The 18,931-nt window shown below is 40.8% G+C and overlaps 1 protein-coding gene across 2 annotated transcripts in view; it reads left to right on the top strand.

The window, feature by feature from the left end:
* The window catches only part of sema3aa (sema domain, immunoglobulin domain (Ig), short basic domain, secreted, (semaphorin) 3Aa), a 35,323-nt gene extending 25,126 nt beyond the window's left edge, over positions 1 to 10,197 (top strand). For both annotated transcript variants that reach the window (XM_055054876.1, XM_055054874.1), the window contains exons 7-17: positions 410 to 552; positions 686 to 800; positions 902 to 971; positions 3,627 to 3,771; positions 3,860 to 4,079; positions 4,804 to 4,895; positions 5,018 to 5,059; positions 5,272 to 5,429; positions 7,685 to 7,752; positions 7,847 to 7,995; positions 9,095 to 10,197. In XM_055054876.1, the coding sequence (XP_054910851.1) occupies positions 410 to 552; positions 686 to 800; positions 902 to 971; positions 3,627 to 3,771; positions 3,860 to 4,079; positions 4,804 to 4,895; positions 5,018 to 5,059; positions 5,272 to 5,429; positions 7,685 to 7,752; positions 7,847 to 7,995; positions 9,095 to 9,802 (1,910 nt within the window). In that variant the 3' untranslated portion in view covers positions 9,803 to 10,197. The remainder of the gene's footprint in view (positions 1 to 409; positions 553 to 685; positions 801 to 901; positions 972 to 3,626; positions 3,772 to 3,859; positions 4,080 to 4,803; positions 4,896 to 5,017; positions 5,060 to 5,271; positions 5,430 to 7,684; positions 7,753 to 7,846; positions 7,996 to 9,094) is intronic.
* Positions 10,198 to 18,931: the final 8,734 nt, after the last annotated feature.

Raw genomic sequence — 18,931 nt, 5'->3', positions numbered from 1 at the left:
TCTAAAATTAGTTTCTTTTAAAGATTTATCTGAGTTAATACAGATGCTGTCTTAAATAAAAGATGTATTTTTATGAGAGGCAACATTTTTGTTCCCCCTGCGTTTCCACTGCAATTATCCTGTCAAAAAAATTAATAGTGGAAAAATTCAAAGAAAGAAAAGTACAGTGAATGAATGTTTTGGAAGTAAAAGATTTTGAACATTTCGTAGTTGAAATATGCTTAATTTCACAGTGTTATCCAGAAGGTATTCACAAAGATCAAGGTATTTTCTTTTTTTCCAGACAAATGTACCAAAAAAGTTGTTTTCTTGCTTCAAAGGGCTAGTAAAATTAGGACATCCTATAACATTAAAGTAGGCAAGTTAAGAATTGCTTTAATAATGTTGTTTTTTTTTTGTTTTGCTCCAGACCCCAGATTTATTGGCGTTAACTTGATCCCTGAAAGTGACAACCCTGAGGACGACAAGGTCTTCCTCTTTTTTAAGGAGAATGCAATGGACGGAGAGCACACCGGGAAGGCTACAATTGCCAGGATAGGACAACTGTGTAAGGTAACAACACACACAAACAGAATAAAATCCCTCTCATGATCTTAATCGTAATGACAACACCAGAGCTATTTTATTCTGTTGGAGGTAATTCGGGTATATGTATGGCTGACAGAAATCTAATTTCTCTCTGCAGAATGACATGGGAGGTCACAGGAGCCTTGTGAACAAGTGGACTACTTTTCTAAAGGCTCGTCTCATCTGTTCAGTTCCGGGGGTCAATGGCATTGATACACACTTTGATGAACTCCGTAAGTCTGGGTTCTTAATTTTCAAAACTGAAAAAAAGTAAATACATAAACGTTGACCATCCCTTTTAAAATGTTCTCTCATTTTTATGTCTGATTTCTAGAGGATGTATTTCTCATGAGCTCCAAGGACCCAAAGAATCCAGTTATCTATGCCGTATTCACTACTTCAAGGTACGGACCTTAAACACAATTACCTTCAGTCTCGGCACTTAAGGGCTTAAATTCTCAAATAGCGTGACGGATTCTGGCCATATCGTATTTGTTTCATCAATTTCCTGCCAGGAGATCAAAAGGAGATGATTTATTTTTGTTGGCAAATCCAGTTTCTTTGTATGTTATAAACACAGGCTTTATATTTTCTATTAAGTAATCATGAAATAATTTTATCTTTTTTGGTGTAATTCAGTTAGCATTTTAAGCTCAGAGGAGAATGTGATCGACCAAGTGTGGTCCAGTCGAAATTCCCAGACAGTACTCCTCTAATTCACTTACAGGTGTCCTACGGTTGTTTTCCTCTCCTATCGAAAACCTCTCCACTTCTCTGCTTAGGAATTACTTTCATCCAATTCCCCCATTCCTCGCTACCTGTCCCTCATCTCATTGAAACCCTGGCAAACCTTGTCGGGGAAATCGCATTACGGAGCATGAGGGAGCCAGAGAAACATGATATTCACTTAGCAGGAATGCACGTTCCTCCCCTGGCCACCACCCCAGCTATGAATGGGGATTTTCTTAGGGGCCGGGTGTGGCTCTTTTTAAGCATGTGGAGAGGTGAATTCATGGGGAAGGGCAGATAAATGAGCTGAAATGGCACAGATGGCGCACTTATCGTGATGATGGTAAATTTGCATTCGGGAAAGGAGGAGGGGGGCTGGGTGGCCATTTTTGCGTCCACTGCTGTGTGTGAGGGGCTTCAAAAGAGGACAAACGCATCCCCCCGTCAATCACAGCCAATGATGAGACGAGGTGAATGGAACAGCGGTGTGGGCTAACACATACGGACAGGTGCCTTGCGTTGCCACACCCGTATGGCTTTTCTCTGCTGAGACTGCTGTGCGTTGGCGGGCGTCCACCTACGTGTTCGCATGCCTGCGGCACAGAATCACCCACGCACGTACACACACATGCACTTTCAAATTCAATTATGGGGCATTGAGGAATTAAAGGGGTTTAATTGGTTTTCTAAGTGGCCGATTTTCAGAGATGAATAGACCAGACTCTCAGAAGGAAGTGACTTTTAATATCACTGCTTAATGAGGCACACGGAAGCTGTAACTGACAGATCAATGTTGGATTGTGCCCCTGCGTGTGTATGTGTGTGTGTATTTAGCATATTATTTCGGTCGTGTGGAACCGCTCGTCTTCCTAAGCGCACATATTGCAGTGTCTTTTCTTGCCCCTGGAGTTAATTGAATTTCTTTGTAATTAACATTTCCAAATGCTAATCCATTCATCTTCCATGCTTTGGTGAATAATGTTGGCTGTATGTGTATGCCAGCCTCATCCCTAATTAGCCTGATACAAATTCCCACCGCAGTCAGCAACACAAAGGACATCTTGAATGTTCCTCAGTCATTTGGTTCATAAGCTGTGCTGAAGACCTGCTTCATAAAATAAAATCTTACATGTGGGCATCTGGTGAAAAAACAAAAAAAAAAGATAAAAATAAAAATTAAATGCTGGATGTCAGTGAGTAAACTTTAGAATATTTTTAAGAGCAAACAGACTAAATCAAATAATAATCCAAGGCGTAAATCAAAGGTTCCTGCTGCACACAAGGGAAGATGGAATGATTAAAAGTAAGAGCATTAGAATGGGAGGAACTAAAGAAGAATGAAGAGACGAGGAAAGGAAGGATCTTTATTCTTCATTGTTCTATGGCGAGAACAAACGGGATAAAAGAAGAAAAGAATAAATGAAAAGGATGGAGAGAATGAAGACAAAGTCAACCTTAATAGGGACGGAAGAACTGCAGAATGATCAACGGGAGAAAAAATGAAATAGAAAGAGGAAGGCAGGAAGGATGGATTGGAAAGTTTGAGTAGCCGAATGGTCAACGGAGGGATGAAGACAACATTGGCAATGAGATGAGGAATAAAGTCTTGAAACAAAACTGTTTTTCATAATACATTTAATATTTCCAAACCTAGAGAATTCATAAATCAATTTCCCTACCTTTCCCCAGACGCCCTGTAAAAAAATAAATAAGTTCTAAACATGACTGAATGATAATTGACTTAAGTTCAAATTGTCACCGTATAATTCTGTGATGGCATAATATTCATGGGAGTTACCAAATTTCCCTTCTAGATGAGTCAATGTGTAAATTGCTGCAATCTGTTTGACCCTACAAAGCATAGACTGGATAGGTACCTCCGCCCCCCCACTCTGTTTTTTCCACATGACTGTTCTTTGCCTGTTTGGAGCTCATATGAACAGGGAAGGCGAAATCCATCCATCTGGCACAGGCAAAGGCTAGCAAAAATATTGGAAGGGATTTTAAGAAAAGCTCTCTAGCAGGTCTTCAGTTTTGTTGGTGGCGTGCCCAAATTCCTGTCTGTTCTCACGGGGCTGAGAACAGTCAGAGAGAAGTTCCAATCTGTCATCTAGTACTTAGGTAATGACAGCCTCGCTCCTCTCCATCTTTGTGTGATGAAGGGTCATTTTGTTGTCTTTCCTCAGTATTCCACAAGACCTAATCCCAGCCTTGTGCCCAATCATTTATGAATCCCTCTTGTTTGTCTATGATGAAGCTTTCCTCCCCCTTCCCATTCTGTATGCTTTTGCACGCTCACTCTTTCTATGTTTGACGTTCTCTCTCCACAGTAACATATTTAAAGGCTCGGCGGTGTGTATGTACAGCATGGCTGACATCAGGAGGGTTTTCCTGGGTCCCTATGCCCACAGAGATGGGCCCAATTACCAATGGGTCCCTTTCCAAGGGAGAGTGCCCTACCCCCGCCCTGGCACTGTAAGTGTTGAGCTACAAAATACGTATGTATTTCAAAAAAATACATACGTAAAACCGCTTTATTTATTTGTTTTCTTTTACATTTTAGTGCCCCAGCAAAACATTCGGAGGTTTTGATTCCACCAAGGACCTTCCAGATGATGTCATCACCTTTGCCAGGGGTCACCCTGCCATGTACAACCCAGTGCACCCAATTGGGGGGCGGCCCATCATGGTTCGAACGGATGTGGACTATCAGTTCTCCCAGCTAGTGGTGGACAGAGTTGAAGCAGAGGACGGGCAATACGATGTCATGTTCATAGGCACAGGTACAATCATTCGTCATCCAATAAAAGCTTGTGGTTAATTTTGTGCTTTTGCTTTTGTTTTCTTGAAATCAAAGCAAATTAGCCCGAAACAGACTTATGGTGGCTTCTTGCAAACACATACAATAATAGACTTAATGGTACATTGAGATTTCATGTTCAAGAAAACACAGAGAAGCTCGTAATTTTAAAATGGAAAGAAAAGAAAGCAAGCTTTTTAAAACTTTCACAGACAAAAAAGTGTGGACATCTTTTTGACTGCTGGACTATAGTACATCTGTTAGAATCAGCTGCTGGAAGAGAAAAAGGCAGCATCTACTGCGCTAACCAAAAACCCTTTCCCAAATGGTTGTTCTTTGTTGGTTTTAACTGCTGTGAAGTGATCAGAAAATAAGTATTTATGTCTCAGTTTTGTTCCCATGACTTCTGCCTCAGCTCCTCATTCTTTCTCAAGCTCACTTTACCGCAGCAATTTTGACCACACCCGATCAATCTATTCCCCCTGCTGACGGAAAAGGGGCATAAATGGCCGAGTTTAATTGTTGGGGCTTCCAGTCGCCTCGCATTTAAAATGCTTAAATGCACTGAATTGGACGATTGAGGAGTGAAATGACTGAGAGAAAGATGCAAGGGGGGATTTAAGTATTTGGATCACTTGACCTAGTCTATAAAGTTAAAACACAATGAGTCAGACACACTTTGTCATATTTTTATCTGTTTTCTTCAGATATGGGAACAGTGCTAAAAGTGGTAACGATTCCCAGAGAGAGCTGGCATGACCTGGAGGAGGTTGTGCTTGAGGAGATGACCGTTTTCAGGGTATGACGTTGAAAACTAAGCAATTCCAGCAGATTGTCCATATCGCATTTGTTTTTTCTTCCAACTCTGTGTTTTTCATCACTTGTATTGTGAACTTCATGCCTCTTGTTTGTTTTGTACAGGAGCCTACTCCCATCACTGCGATGGAGCTTTCCACCAAACAGGTAAAAGCTTGTTTTCACAACGACATCATTACACCAAAAATGTTCAAGTGAAGGGATTGCAGGAGCGTTTGTTGGTTTTTCACCAAACCGAGATCATGTCCCTTCTAACAACAAAACCCACAAGCGACTTCTTTTCTCATTGAGTAATTTTCCAGTCGAGCCACGCAGGGACATTTAATTTTACGTGCTCGCCTTTTCTTTCACTCCCACAGCAACAGCTGTACCTTGGCTCAGCCCTGGGAGTATCACAGATGTCTTTACACCGCTGTGAGGTGTATGGGAAAGCCTGCGCCGAGTGCTGCCTGGCCAGAGACCCTTACTGCGCTTGGGATGGTGCTGAGTGCTCCAGATACTTTCCTACCGCCAAGAGGTAGGAGCTTTTAAAACTGCTCTTTAAGCTTTGTTTATCCTCTGGGAATTTGCTCAGGCTCTAAGGCTTTTCTTTCTAATCATGTTAATGAATATAGTCACTCCGCAGAGCTATCACTACACCTGCAAACTGCATTTGAAGGTGTGGATGTGTTTGGATCGTAAAGTTTGCTTCTCTAATGCCAGGCCCCCACTAGCCCTTCAGCAACTGTTAAAAATCAAACAAAAAGAAAAGAAAAACATAGACACAGTTCACATGCCAGACCACCTAAACATGGATGTGATCAGATTATTACAGACACAAAAAAAAACTCTCGTTAAATACGCGCAAGCACAAGTATGCATTCCAAGAAATACAATCCAGGAACCTGGGTTAGTATTCCTGCCAGCAGCAATTTTGTGTCCATCACCCCACAGCCGGGCTACACACACACACTCATAAATATACATACTCCAGCTCACATGCACTAAATTATAGCCAACAGGAGCTGTCTGACCACTTCACCCTGCAGCCAGGAGGTATGAACACCCTCAAATTACCCGGCGCTGTAACCAGCAGGCTTAAGCCGACCGCTGTAGCTCTCACACACATCGAGCAACACCAGCCCTCTGTCTCATTCACCCAGGACTTCTCACACCAGCAGATTTAGGCCAGTGAGTTTACTCCAGCCTGGCAGGGTTACAGCTGAGATGGCGCACCCCATGGTTAAAAGCCAGGGCTGGCTCCTCTCAGGTCTCGTCAACACGGCACATAGTTTTCCTCCCTTGAACAAGAAAGGGACATAAAAAGACAGAAATGCCAACCCACGAAATGCACGGAAAGTGCTTGAGCAACAGAGAATACATTGTTCAAACAGGAAAGAGGAGAGAACATCCCTTATTTACATTATTTTTGGATTTGAAAACATATTTTCTTGGAATTTATGTGATAGACCAACACGAAATAGTTCATAATGTGAATAAGACTTGATAAAATAATTCGTCATTGGACCCTTTTACTTTGAAGCTGCTAAATAAAAATGCAATTACCTTGAGAAATCAACAAATTATCATATCCAACCCACAAGTGTATAACGCATTCTCAGTTTGAATCCATTCTTTCTGTGAAATCTTTGGGAGATTTTTAAAGAACTGAATTTGTCCTGCTGGACTAAATTGTCCTCACAGCATGATGCTGCCACTACTATAGACAGATATAGTATTGACAGTAATGTGGAGTCAAGTTCTTTTTGCCATTTTCCCATAAACCCCAGAATTGTAGGGTGCCTGACTAATTCTATATAATTGCCTCACATTAATTAATTTATCATATAAAGTTACTGTGATCCTCATGGTTTCTTCTCCAATTCATGTGCTTCTTCCTTAGGTGGCAGTTGTGCCTCACTCTGTCCATTTTCAGATTGTAAATGCATTGGATTTTATTTCTGGGTGCCAGAATAAGGCATAGATTTTAATTGTTCAATAAAAAAAAAAAAAAAGAAGAAGCTTGAAGCATTTTTCTTCTAAGTAGCAATTATACACTAATTTGTGTTTTATAAAATTCCAATACATGGTTGTGGTTATAATGTGACCAATTTTGGGCAAAAAAATTCCAAAGGTTTGAAAACATCATTAACCCCTTTAATGGAATACATGATGCTTACCGACCATTTTAACAAACTTTTTGTTTCTTTTTTTGGTTTTCGCTGCTCAGCGTCTTTCCGTTCAGCCCTCATGTTGAGCTCACCCCATTTTCTTATTACATCACGAGTCGGCCTGTCAACAGTTTTAAACCGTGACAGTTAGAAAAGGGGGGGAAACATTCACAGCTATTCAGTAAAGCCGCACTATGAAAATGCCTCTCCATTATGTTAGAAACCCAAATGACGTAGTGGAATTTCACAAAGAGACGACAAAAAAACAACAGAAAAATGAGGCTTTTCTCAATGGGAAAACAATTCAGAATGTGTTCCGTAATAACAGCTCGGCAGAGGGAAATGAAGCGAGGCATTGCCTTGATTAGCAGGCTTACGTTTCTGACTTTCTTTCCATATTTTAGGATTTATTGTTTATTTTTGCTCCATTTATGCGAATAAGCAGCGGTATAAAGGGTGAATGCCATAGCATTTTTCAGCTGCATTGGGTAATATTACCCTCTAGTGTTTGAAATCGAACAGTACATGACATAAAATTTGGTGGTAGGGGTCAGTATAACATGGATTTCTCCGCTGGTGTTTTCATTGCCAACAATCTTTTAAAGTGACGTTTCAATCACAGGAGAACCAGGCGACAAGACATCAGAAACGGAGATCCGCTCTCGCAGTGCTCAGACCTTCAACATCACGGTACTCAAAAACTGCCTCCCACACACACTCTGTCTTCCATTGATACCAATTTCTCTGACTGCTTTTTTTTTATTTATTTTTTTTATTTCGTTAGACGATATGGATGGTTTAGGAGGCAGCATAGAGGACAGGAGTGTCTTCGGTGTGGAAAACAGCAGCATGTTTCTGGAGTGCAGCCCCAAATCTCAAAGAGCGCTGATTTACTGGCAGCTGCAGAGGCCCAACGATGATCGCAAGCAAGAGGTCTGTGTGCACATTTATGCGAGCATGTGTCGTTTTGTGTCAAATAGGGAACATCTGTGAAGAATGGGGAAATTTCTGGATGTAAATTGAGTGCCTCTGCAGGATAGATAATAAATCCATCTTTAAACAAAAACAAAAAATATATAATTTTTGCAGATAAAAGGACTTTTTACCTCCCTGTTCTATTCTCTGAGCAAAAACCTTTGTTATCTTTAATCCACGGAACTCAAAGTGCAAAAAGCCCTGGGTGTGGATGTTTAGGGTCGCTTTCTTGACCCGAGGATGTAACCAATTACATTTTGAAAAGATTTGCACTGTGGCGTTATTTTTCTAGCTGGTCAGTGAGAGCATGTTGTTTCAGGATCCAGTAAAAGAGAGAAATAGGATACAGGAAGCTGAGTTGAGCTACAGAGCCATGGGTCCAAAGGTTTATCTGATGCAAAACAAAGACGTTCTATAAGTTGGTCTGAACGGATATTACAGCTGGATTAGAAACACAGAATATGATATACGTTGATGTAAAAACGAGTGGGCAGACCCACATAAAGGAGCTTTTTTCAACGCCACAAACTACATTGCACTCAATTGGGATTTTATTACATAGCACAACAGGAAGTAGTGCATAAAGTGAATATATGGAATATATGGTTTTTAAATATAATAGCGACTGGTGACTTTTTGTACACAGCTTCATCAGCAGTTGTCTTAAAGTTGCTTCAAGAAAATAAAAGATGTATCACAAAAGAAAACAAATTCTGTAGTAATCTAAAGTTTCTGTTTGTTTAAATACACAACAAAGAGATTGGGTGTAAATGTTAGTAAAGGGGCACCGTGTGACTCAGTTTGCAGTGATAGACTCGTTCTTAACACACTTGGGTTCAGTTTCCAGTCTCGGACCATTTGCTGCATGTCTTCCCTTTTCTCTCCCCCTTATTTCCTGCCCACTTTCTGTACAAGAAAGGCCACTAAAGCCTAAACATTTTTTTTTAAAGTTGATATATAAAAAGTTGTGCATAGATTAAATGTGGTTTAGACTCATTAAGCTTCCACTATGTTGTTGCTAATTTGCGTTCTTGTGACGTCTGTGTTTCTATGTCAGATTAAGATGGATGACCGGGTGCTGCGTACAGACCAGGGTCTGTTGATCCGCAGCTTGTCCCTGTCTGACACGGGAGTCTACCACTGCCAGGCGGTGGAACATGGCTTCATTCAGCCCCTGCTGCGTCTCAACCTGCAGGTCATCCCCACCCAGAGACTGGGGGACATTCTGCCTGGGCTTCCTAGTGCAGGGGGCGGCGCAGGTAACGCAGCCAAGCACAGGGTCTGGTACAGAGATTTCCTGTCTCTCTTAGACCACCCGGAGCTGAACAGCGTGGAGGAATTTTGTGACAGAGTTTGGAAGAAAGAGCGCAAACAGAAGAAGGTGAAAGCTCCCAACAGCAACGGCAAATCTGACAGTGCCCCAAGCTCTGCGGCGCGACCCAAAGCTGCAGCCCCCACTGCTCAGAAACAGCAGGCTAGTCCGCCAAACAGCAGGCCGTGGCTTCAAGCTGGAGATCCAGTGGGGGAGGGGCCAACTCGGAGCCAGAATACCCAGAAAGGTCAACCGAATCTGAGCGCGGTCCCTAAAAACGGCCCGAAGACGCAGAACGGAGCAAAGGTGCAGGGTGGCCCGGGTGGGTCGCAGGTCGCGGGGGGCGCTCGGGTCAGCAGCCAGCATACAGCAAAATGGAGACGAATGCAGGAAAACAAGAAGGGACGCAACAGGAGGACCCATGAGCTCCAAAGACCCCCACGTAGTGTTTGAGAAAGGAGCCGGGATGCACACCTTCAAGCAAATCTACACGTACAAGCACAAAGCCATGCATCAGCATCAGCACATACTTTGGGTTGTGAATCCAGCATAATATAAAACAAACAACAACAACAAAAAAATCACCCAGCACATTTTCTGAGGTAACATACATGAACTACATCCTTGTAACAAAAGCAAGATGAATGATCAGAACTTGTGAAAAAGACAAGCAGAGGACTGAAAACCAGGAATGCATTCGATAAAGTTGTTAGAACATGCCTGTTTGCCCGGGAATACATTCTGGCAGACGCTCTTTCAAACCTCCTGTACATAAGCTACAAATATAAGACTGGGACTGAAAAATTTTAAGTCACAGATTTGTCTGACTTATAATGCTGACAGGACAGCCACAGAGACGTTAATTCATTTGCAGACATTTTCGGAAGCAGAGGCGAATAATCCACTGCGATCTGTTTCCACGTGTGAACTTAATACACGGAACGTGGTTGGAAAAGTCGTATTCTGAAGGACTTTGTAAGGAGAAGAGCAGATCAACAACAGCGCCCTTAAAGCGGGAAAGAGAAGGGTTCACCTCGACGTGTGCACGGCTTGCACCAGTAGTTCTCAAACAAAGAAAAACAAAGAAAACATGCAAAGTTATAACACTGTGCAGACCAAGATCTTCATCATAACCGATCCCTCCGAGGCTGGGAAAGCATTGTGCATGTTGTTGTCAATCAATATTTTAATAAGCTATTTTCTTTACTCCTTACCTTACAAGACTCTGAATTACGTTTGCTTCCTTTTACAATTTGTGCTCAATCGAGGTGCACACATCCTCTAGAAAGAAAAGACAGTTCCTTGCAAAAGTACTCACGTCATTTAAACTTTTCGCAGCAAGCTATTTCAAATTCTCATGTATTTTGAAGACTTTATGACATAGCCCAACATAAAGTTGCACATTAATGTGAGGTGGAAAGAAATAGACGTGGCTTTCAATTTTTTTCTCGAAATAAAAATCTGCTTCAGTACTTGTTAAAACCACATTTTGCTGCAACTACAGCTCAGAAGTGCAGAGCACTTATGAACAGCGGTGTTCAGCTCTTATATCATCAGGCTGCATTATTCTCATGTGAATTTACCTCTCGGTGATTTTAACACATGAAAATAATCTGCATTCATTCGGTCCATGTTTCCATCACCTCTGGATAGTTCTCCTGGCTCGGTTGAAGAAAAGCATTTCCACAGCATAATACTGCCACCATCATATGGCACCGTAGGAATGGCACGATCAGAGTGTTCGTTTTTCTCCTCACGCAACATTTTGCAGGTTGATAAAAATGTATTTCACATAGACAGAGAATCTTCTTTTACATGTTTAAAACTAGATGCTTATTTAATTGAGCCCTAATTAATCTGGCCCAATTAATTAGGTGCATTTTCCAGGAGTGTGTGACTTGCTAGCTTTCCAGACAAAAGTTTTTTTTTTTCATCCGAGATGGTGATGTTACCTCCAAAGTCACCTTTGGTTACTTTTCTGATTGTCCTCTTCTTGACCAGCCTGTCAAGTTAAGCTAGTCTTAGGGGTTTCAGCTGCCATGTACTCAGATTAAGCATCACTCTATATTTGGTCATAGCTTGGGATGTAGTTTCATAGCCTAACTTTACTTTAAACTTCTCCACAACTTCTTCAACCCGTCTGCCATGTTCCTTGGTCTTCATGATGCTGTTTGTTCAATATTGTCCATTAAGAAGCTTGTGAGGCCTCCACAGTTTAGCTGTATTTATATTGATAATGTATACAGAGGATGGACACTATTAATTAGGTAACTTCTAAAGGTTTTTTTTATTATTATTTATTATTATTATTATTATTATTATTATTATTCCATTTACGGGTATCAACATAAAGGGTGCTGAATAAAAATGCATGCCACACTTTTCAGATTGGTCCTGGTGAAAAGTTTGGAGGCGCTTGCATCCTGCTCTTTCCATTTCACAATTGTCCACTACTTTGTTGTAGCGGGACAAAAGCGCATTGATGTTTGTCGTCGCGACGAGACAAACTGCAACAAAGTTTAGGAATACTATTGTGAGGCACTGCCCTGTTCTCTATGTGCATAATCCCATCCGTCCCTGAATTTCCTCAGTAACTTATAATGTTAATACTTTTTTTTTTTATTATTAATAAAAACTGGGACGAAATCCCAGTTCAAAGCTATGCTGAAAACCCAGTCTGAATTGCTTTGTGTACATATATACATCAACCTTAACTATCTGTGTATATACAGTAAAATTACAGTACAAGAGCACCATTTAATTATTATTTATTGTTCATTTTTTGTGAAAGGGTTGGATTTATTTTTGATATATTTTTTTCTCATCAGCGCATTGGGAAAATGATGGCATCAGCAACAAAGTCTAATTTCCGGACCAACTGGCTAAAGTTTTATTGTGGAGTGTCCCCCTTTTTTGGGGGGAGGATAAAAGTGTCAAGTTTAGCACAACAACTTTTTCTGGCTTCACTGATCTCATTTTGACAACGATAAGCACAATTGTATCTCTTTTGCCTTTCATCATGTCCTCTTTCTCTCTCGACCCCGTCCACCATGTCCTCGTTTCACCTAGTAACTGTTATGTGTAAGATAATTCTCCGAACTGAAAAACATTAGCTGTGAATCTCTGTAAGAAATAGTGGAGAATATTGTTAAATCTAGTCTGAGGAGAAGACACGTTATACTGCATGTGAATGCTACCTTACAGTAAGTGCATCTTTTTCTATCGTCTTTTTACGTGTTTGGTGTGAGAGCTACAATTCCCTTGAACATTTTTTTTTGTCTTTTTGCCAAAACCGTGGTATGAATGACAAACATTCTGACCAAAGCCGTTGAGGATCTCTCCCCCCTCCCTTAATCTTTGATTTGAAGATGACATCTACTGTGTCCTCACCCCTCTCCTCAACCTGACTAAAGTAAAGTGTTGATACAATAAATTAGAGCAGATAATGTTCCACAAAACACTCAGAAGTTTGTTTCTCCCTGAGATTTAGAAGTATGAGAGAGCAGAGAGTTGCTGCTGTGACACAGTTCTTTCTGGCATGCATTCAGTTGTCTAAATAAACATCTCTGTTACAAAAAAAGCTTCTGTGTTCTCCTTTCTTACAAAAATTTCCTGCAAAGTTTCATTTAGGGAATATTTTGTGTGTGTGCGTGTGCATGTGTGTGTTTGTGTAACAAGCTCATTCTAGTTCAAAGCTTTGAACTGCCAGCCCCACCGTGTTGCCCGAGGCTTCCTGAACCCTCATCAACCTGACTGAAGTCTCCTGGTAAGTTATTTAGTGTAAGAGGCTAAAGGGGCTTGAATAAGGTTAAATAGGGGCAGAGCTTTGGGACGTATCTTGTTGCATTGACGGCGTTGACACATGCGCATGGCTTTTGAAGTACTTTGAGTGAAGTAAATGTGAAATTGTCAAACAATGAGCACAAACATTTCAAGCCACGAGTAACCCTGGAGTTTTGCGTTTGATGTTATATTTCATATATGTAGCCACTCCAGGAGAGGTATTCAACGTCAGTCCTCAAGTTCCAATGTCCTTCAACTTTTAGATATGTCTGCTTCAGCACACTTGAGTCAAATAATCAGGGACTCTTTGGCGGGACTCTGGAAAACTTGGCTGCCTGTGCAGGAGGGGATTCAGCCATTTGACTCAGGTCTGTTGGACCAGGAGACATCTGAAAGCTGCAGATGTGTTTTCAACTTCTTGAGGGCTGGGGGTTGAATACACCTGCACAATGGCGACACCCAGTGGTTCATATACAACATTGCTGTGACAGCCAACTCCAGTCATCAGACTCACTTTTTTATGTCTTAATAGAATTCTTTATATTTAATCCGAATTAGTGGTGACATTTGCTTAAAAACAATAAACATGTCCCTATAGAACAATGTGCTAAAGAACCATTTTAACTTCTGAAGAGATTCTGAGTTCAAGTCCAGTAGTCCTAATAAAACCAGTTATCTGTATATGCTTAACTTCTAAAGTGCAATAAGTAAAATAGCAATTACCATTGTGCTGTGGAAAAGAATGCATCAACTTGCAGATTGTGTTTTTGCTAGTTTGTCATATGTTTGTGCTCCAAACCATAAAGCCTTTTTTTAAGGACTGGAATTATTTATTTTTTGTATTTTTGTTGCTTTTTTTTTTTTTTTTTTTACATCTGTGTAAATAAAACAGCCAATGAGGAAAATATGCCTAGAATAATCTTTCAAGACAGTCACAAACATTAACACTGACTTGTAAACAAATGTCTCCTCTTGCATTAGTGTGATGGCTGTTGGCAGAAGGCTACAGACATGCTGACTGGTAATGTATGCAAGTGGGAAATCTACTGCCTAAAGAGAAGTGTGAGCACAGGAAGGTCTCCCTTCTGATTTCAACTAAATCTGATCATTTGGCATCGTTCACTGAAGAATTCAAAGAGTAAAACGTGTCTTGACTTCAATGTGAAGCCGATTCTGTTGGTTGAAGTGAGTCTGCTAAAAGCATGACATTCTGAATCACTGCACATTCACTGAGAAGCACTAGTGGAGCAGATCCAACATTTTCATAATGTATTGCTCTTGAAATGTCTTGATTTGCTGCATTTAACAAAACTGTTTGATTTACTTGATGGGATGAAAATATTGTTACTGCCACAAGATCAGTGGACTGGTAATTCACATTCCAAAAATGGCTTGATTCATGGCATTAAAGTATATTTCGAAACGCTAAATTTTGTTAAATCAAGATGGGTATTTACGCTTGCAATGTTGCACTTGAAATGCAATGTTATGCAAGTTGAATTAAGTGCATAAAATACTCATTTTTATTTTTAATTCTTTGGTAATAAAGAAGGTTGTAATAAAAAATGTATTTATATTATTTATTTAGCTTTATTTTAGAATATTTTAAAAATATATATGCTGAAAAGTATTATTTATTTCTTTATTCCAAGATGACACTGAATTAAATACGTGTTCATCCCGACTGTCTTTAAAGAAAATGAAAAATAAAATTTTTGAGAATAACAAATTTTAAAGAACACCATCTAATAGATTTTTTTGTTTCTGAAACAAATAATAAGCGCAGTAATTTATTTTTTCTTTTTTTCAAAAAGCTGTAAAACAAATAGCTGGGGGCGGGAGGATAAAAAAAAAAAGAGTAGTAATTCTCCAAGGAAACCACCAGAGGGCTCTGTTTAACACCCCCAGTGGTTGCTTCCTAATATGTATATATATATCATTACTCATTCAGCCTTTTGTTAAATGTATAAATAATTTTGTGCTGCATAATCCTGACCTATTCTAAAAGTTAAACATGAAATTAAGAACGCAGTCAGGTCATGGACAAAAATGGAGCGCCACATGTGTGTATTTGCTGGTGTCAGCTGCCGTGATTAGAGTGCTGCAATCATGTTTCTGTCCTCAGGATTCATGAATTTGCCGGTTACCATAACAACTGCCCTTGTATGCGCTGAGTGTTTGTCTCAGTCTTTGCGAGAGTCATTTTCAGCTGCAGAGGGAAAGTCTGTGCCTGTATTCAGCAGATTTTTATTAGTGTCTTTCTCTGTCTCGTGCTCTGCACACACTCCAAGCTGCTTTCTTCCCACTCCAATATGTCTTGTCAACTGTAATCAGACCTTTACCATTTAACATAATTGAATACTTTAGAAGCCTCTGATTGGTAGAATTTCGAAACCAATTTATCAGACCAGCGGGCGTGAGATACCAACCAACCTGTTACATCTTGCAACACCCACCGGAGTGCCCAGTATCTCTGTACACTTATGTAAACTAATTTCTGTGGGCTCAAGACAGATTACTTTAACAAAGTATTGTGCTGTATGTGTGTGTGTGTGTGCCCTCCACAACCAGAACTGCTCATAAGTCTTGAAAGTGGGTTTTATTAAGAAGCTCTCTTTCTTGCCCTGGAGTCATTTGAGGGATTGTGGGAAATAAAGGCTGTGGGCAAACAGTGAGGAGGAGATTTAGCTATACACTAAACGACAAGGTAGCAGCAGGCTCATGAACTCATTTAGGAACTAAACAAATTAAAATACATAACTCGCAGTTTTATTTCTTCAGTTTTCTCTCTTGTTTTTTGTTTTTTTTTCTCTCACTCTTTCCAGCTAATCACATCTGGCTGATGGCAAAGCATCTGTAAATATGTTTCACCCTTAATCACCTACTCTGTCTTTGCCGTAAACTAACACTTAAGATGTCTGCAGATATTTGCGTGCTGCACTCCACCCCCGCGAGGCTGCGGCATGCGTTGTTGCAATCTTTGAGGCATCCTGTAATTAGCAACCCTGCAGGTGAGTGGCAGCTGTGGAAAGAATCTACGGCAACTGAAGCAAGACCCTCAGAAAGAGCAGCTCTCCCTGATGACAGGTGACATTTTCCATCCAGACTGAACCCTGCTGTGTTCTCCAAGTGCTCCTTTTTTCTTAGCTTCATGTTGATTGGAGCAGCCTGTGTTGAGGTTGAGACACAGTTTGGAGAAATACATAAGCAGGAAGAAAAAAAAAAGAAAAATGTTAAACTTGTGACTTCCACAGGGGCTGATTTGTGATGTTTGCATTACCGTCTTGGTGAGTATAATGTTTTCAAAAATGATGAAAATACCTTTTACCCACAAAACGGGCACTAAAATCCCATATGTGCAGTTTCTCTTAAAGACCTCATGTTTGTTTGGACATTTTGCTTTGCAATTGCAAATCAGTGTGGCATGTGTGTAAATTAAGTCCACCTTTTAGGCAAGAAGCCACATTTTATTCCATTCTTTCATGTTTGGTGTTGCTGTCTTGCTGGGAAGTGAACTTTAAGCATCTTTCCTTCGAGTATCACCACGTATTCAGTGTCTGACAGAATACTTCTCTATGAATCCTCTGAGACTGTCTCAGAATCAGTGGTAAGACCTAAAAAAGTCCCTGACAAACATGAGCCTCCACCTCATTGACCCTTCACAGTGGATCTTTGTCTTGTTAATTGTTAAAACCAAGGGCTTCAAGAGATGCTTTGCCAGGATTGCCAAAGCTCATTGGCCCAACTGTCATTTCAGATTTTATTGAAGCTGCATCAGGACTTGGGCAGTTATATCTGGGCCCCATGGAGTCGGCAGGCGTGGAAGTATTTTATATAAGCCCTTCATTACCGTCGTAATGTGCTGGGTTTGTTTGCACATGCACACTTGATTTTGTCGTCACTGTGACTCATCTGTGTTCAGTCCACCCACACTCGAGGGACTTACCCCCTCGCTGTAAAAAGTGGCGATGCTTCAGTCTGTGACGCACTGTGTTGACAACAGGCATGAGCGGTTCTGAATTCACGAACACTGAGGGAGAATATGCGGCTTAATTGGCCATGACAGGAGCATCGCTTTAACATTTTGTCTCACTCCTCCCTTTCTGAAATAAAACCTTTCTCCCATGGGCGCTGCTTCTCTTCTAATGATGAATCAGCATTTAGATACTGAATGAGCATCAGCTGATGTCAGCGAGACGCATGAAGGGAGCAAACACACGGAGGAAAACACTTCCTGTGTTACTGGTGAGCCATGGTTTTAGAACATTTCTAAAAACATTATTAAATACATGCACAATAAATAAAAGTGTAAATTATAAGGCAATATTTGTCTTTTCTGTACTTGTACCATTGTACTTGTTGAAATTAAATTACTGATAACTTTCCACACTGTGCCAAGGTACATATGGAATGTTGTGAAAACATTTTTGTACCCTTCTCCTGACTATTACGTTTTGACAGTGAGATCAAACACACAAATTAAAGGTAAATTCTGCGGAAAAACACAACACACCGAGTCATTGCAAGGAAGTGTAGAAAGGATAAGCACAGACTAGGCACCAAGAAAATACTGTGATTATTTAATAGTGCCAAGTATTACCTCGTCACCATTGCTGCTTTAAATTCAAGCACCAAGCAGCCTGTGCTGTTGCTACATCAATCACAAAGCTGCACTCTTGGCTTTGGAGATTTGGCCTCCAGACAACAAGCAGCAAATCCTATTAAGAGTCCTTCTACACCACAAAGTACCCTTCCCCTTGTCCTTCAGCTGAGAATCATAATGTCTTTAAATAATTCCTGCACACACTGATTTAGGTAGTTCACAAACAGAGAAAACATCTCATCATCTGAGTGACGACGCATGACTCGGGTTGAATATTTCAATGTGTTGTGTGCTTTCACCATGAGTTTTCATCAAGCCCATTTTCAGCCATGAACGTCTCAAATGGATCTCATCTCGAGCTTTTCAGCAGCTCCGTTCTGTCTCTTTGTGCTTCTGCAGCTTTGAGTTTGTTTGAAACAAAGGGAATTATGTAAGTCCTTCACTGTTTGGAGAGTCGCAATCAGACACCTCTGTGCATCCTTAGGGAGCGAGGAATGTTATCCACACAGCTTGTGGCAAGAAACTGCCTGTTCTTGCACTGAAACAAAACAAAAAAAAAAAAAAAAGAAAAGATGTTTGCCCCACTTCTTCAAACATGCAAAGTGTTAATGTTCTCCCTACACCTGTGTGGCTACCACATGCCATCAGCTTCTGTTTTTGTTCCTGTTGTTTTTGTTGCTTTTAATGGGATCAACAGATGGTGGCGCAATGTTTGCTCTGGTCGCCTGAGAAGAATTTCTCTCCACGAAAATTTCCCTCCTTTGTTTTGTTTTGCCATTTGACTCTCAGTCTGACCCTTTTCTGTGACTGCGAGCTCCGGCTGGACGACTCACACATTGCACTGTGTGAAAACAGCTTACAGGGCAAAGCAAAGTGACTGATTGGCCTATCTCTCAGAAGAAAAGAGGATTAGAGTGGCGGTTTTAAGTCTGCGCATGGGTGCACCCTCATTGGACTAAGTGCGCGTGTGTGCGTGCGTGGGTGTATGCGTGTGTGTGTGTGTGTGTGTGCTTGCAGCAGGTACACCCAGGTACATCTATCGTGAGCTTATGCGGATAGTGAGGTAAAGTGAGGGAAGCAAGAAAAACCTCAGTGACTTTAAAAGAACTCTTCATCCCCAGTGACTCAACAGACAGCAGGAAACTTTCCATTTGGACAACATCAGCTGGGATGCTAAAAAGGGTAAGAGAGGCTCA

Source organism: Poeciliopsis prolifica, unplaced genomic scaffold (assembly GCF_027474105.1).
Source record: "Poeciliopsis prolifica strain line A6 unplaced genomic scaffold, Auburn_PproV2 SCAFFOLD040, whole genome shotgun sequence".
NCBI lineage: Eukaryota > Metazoa > Chordata > Actinopteri > Cyprinodontiformes > Poeciliidae > Poeciliopsis > Poeciliopsis prolifica.
This window is presented reverse-complemented; position numbering and strand designations above follow the sequence as displayed.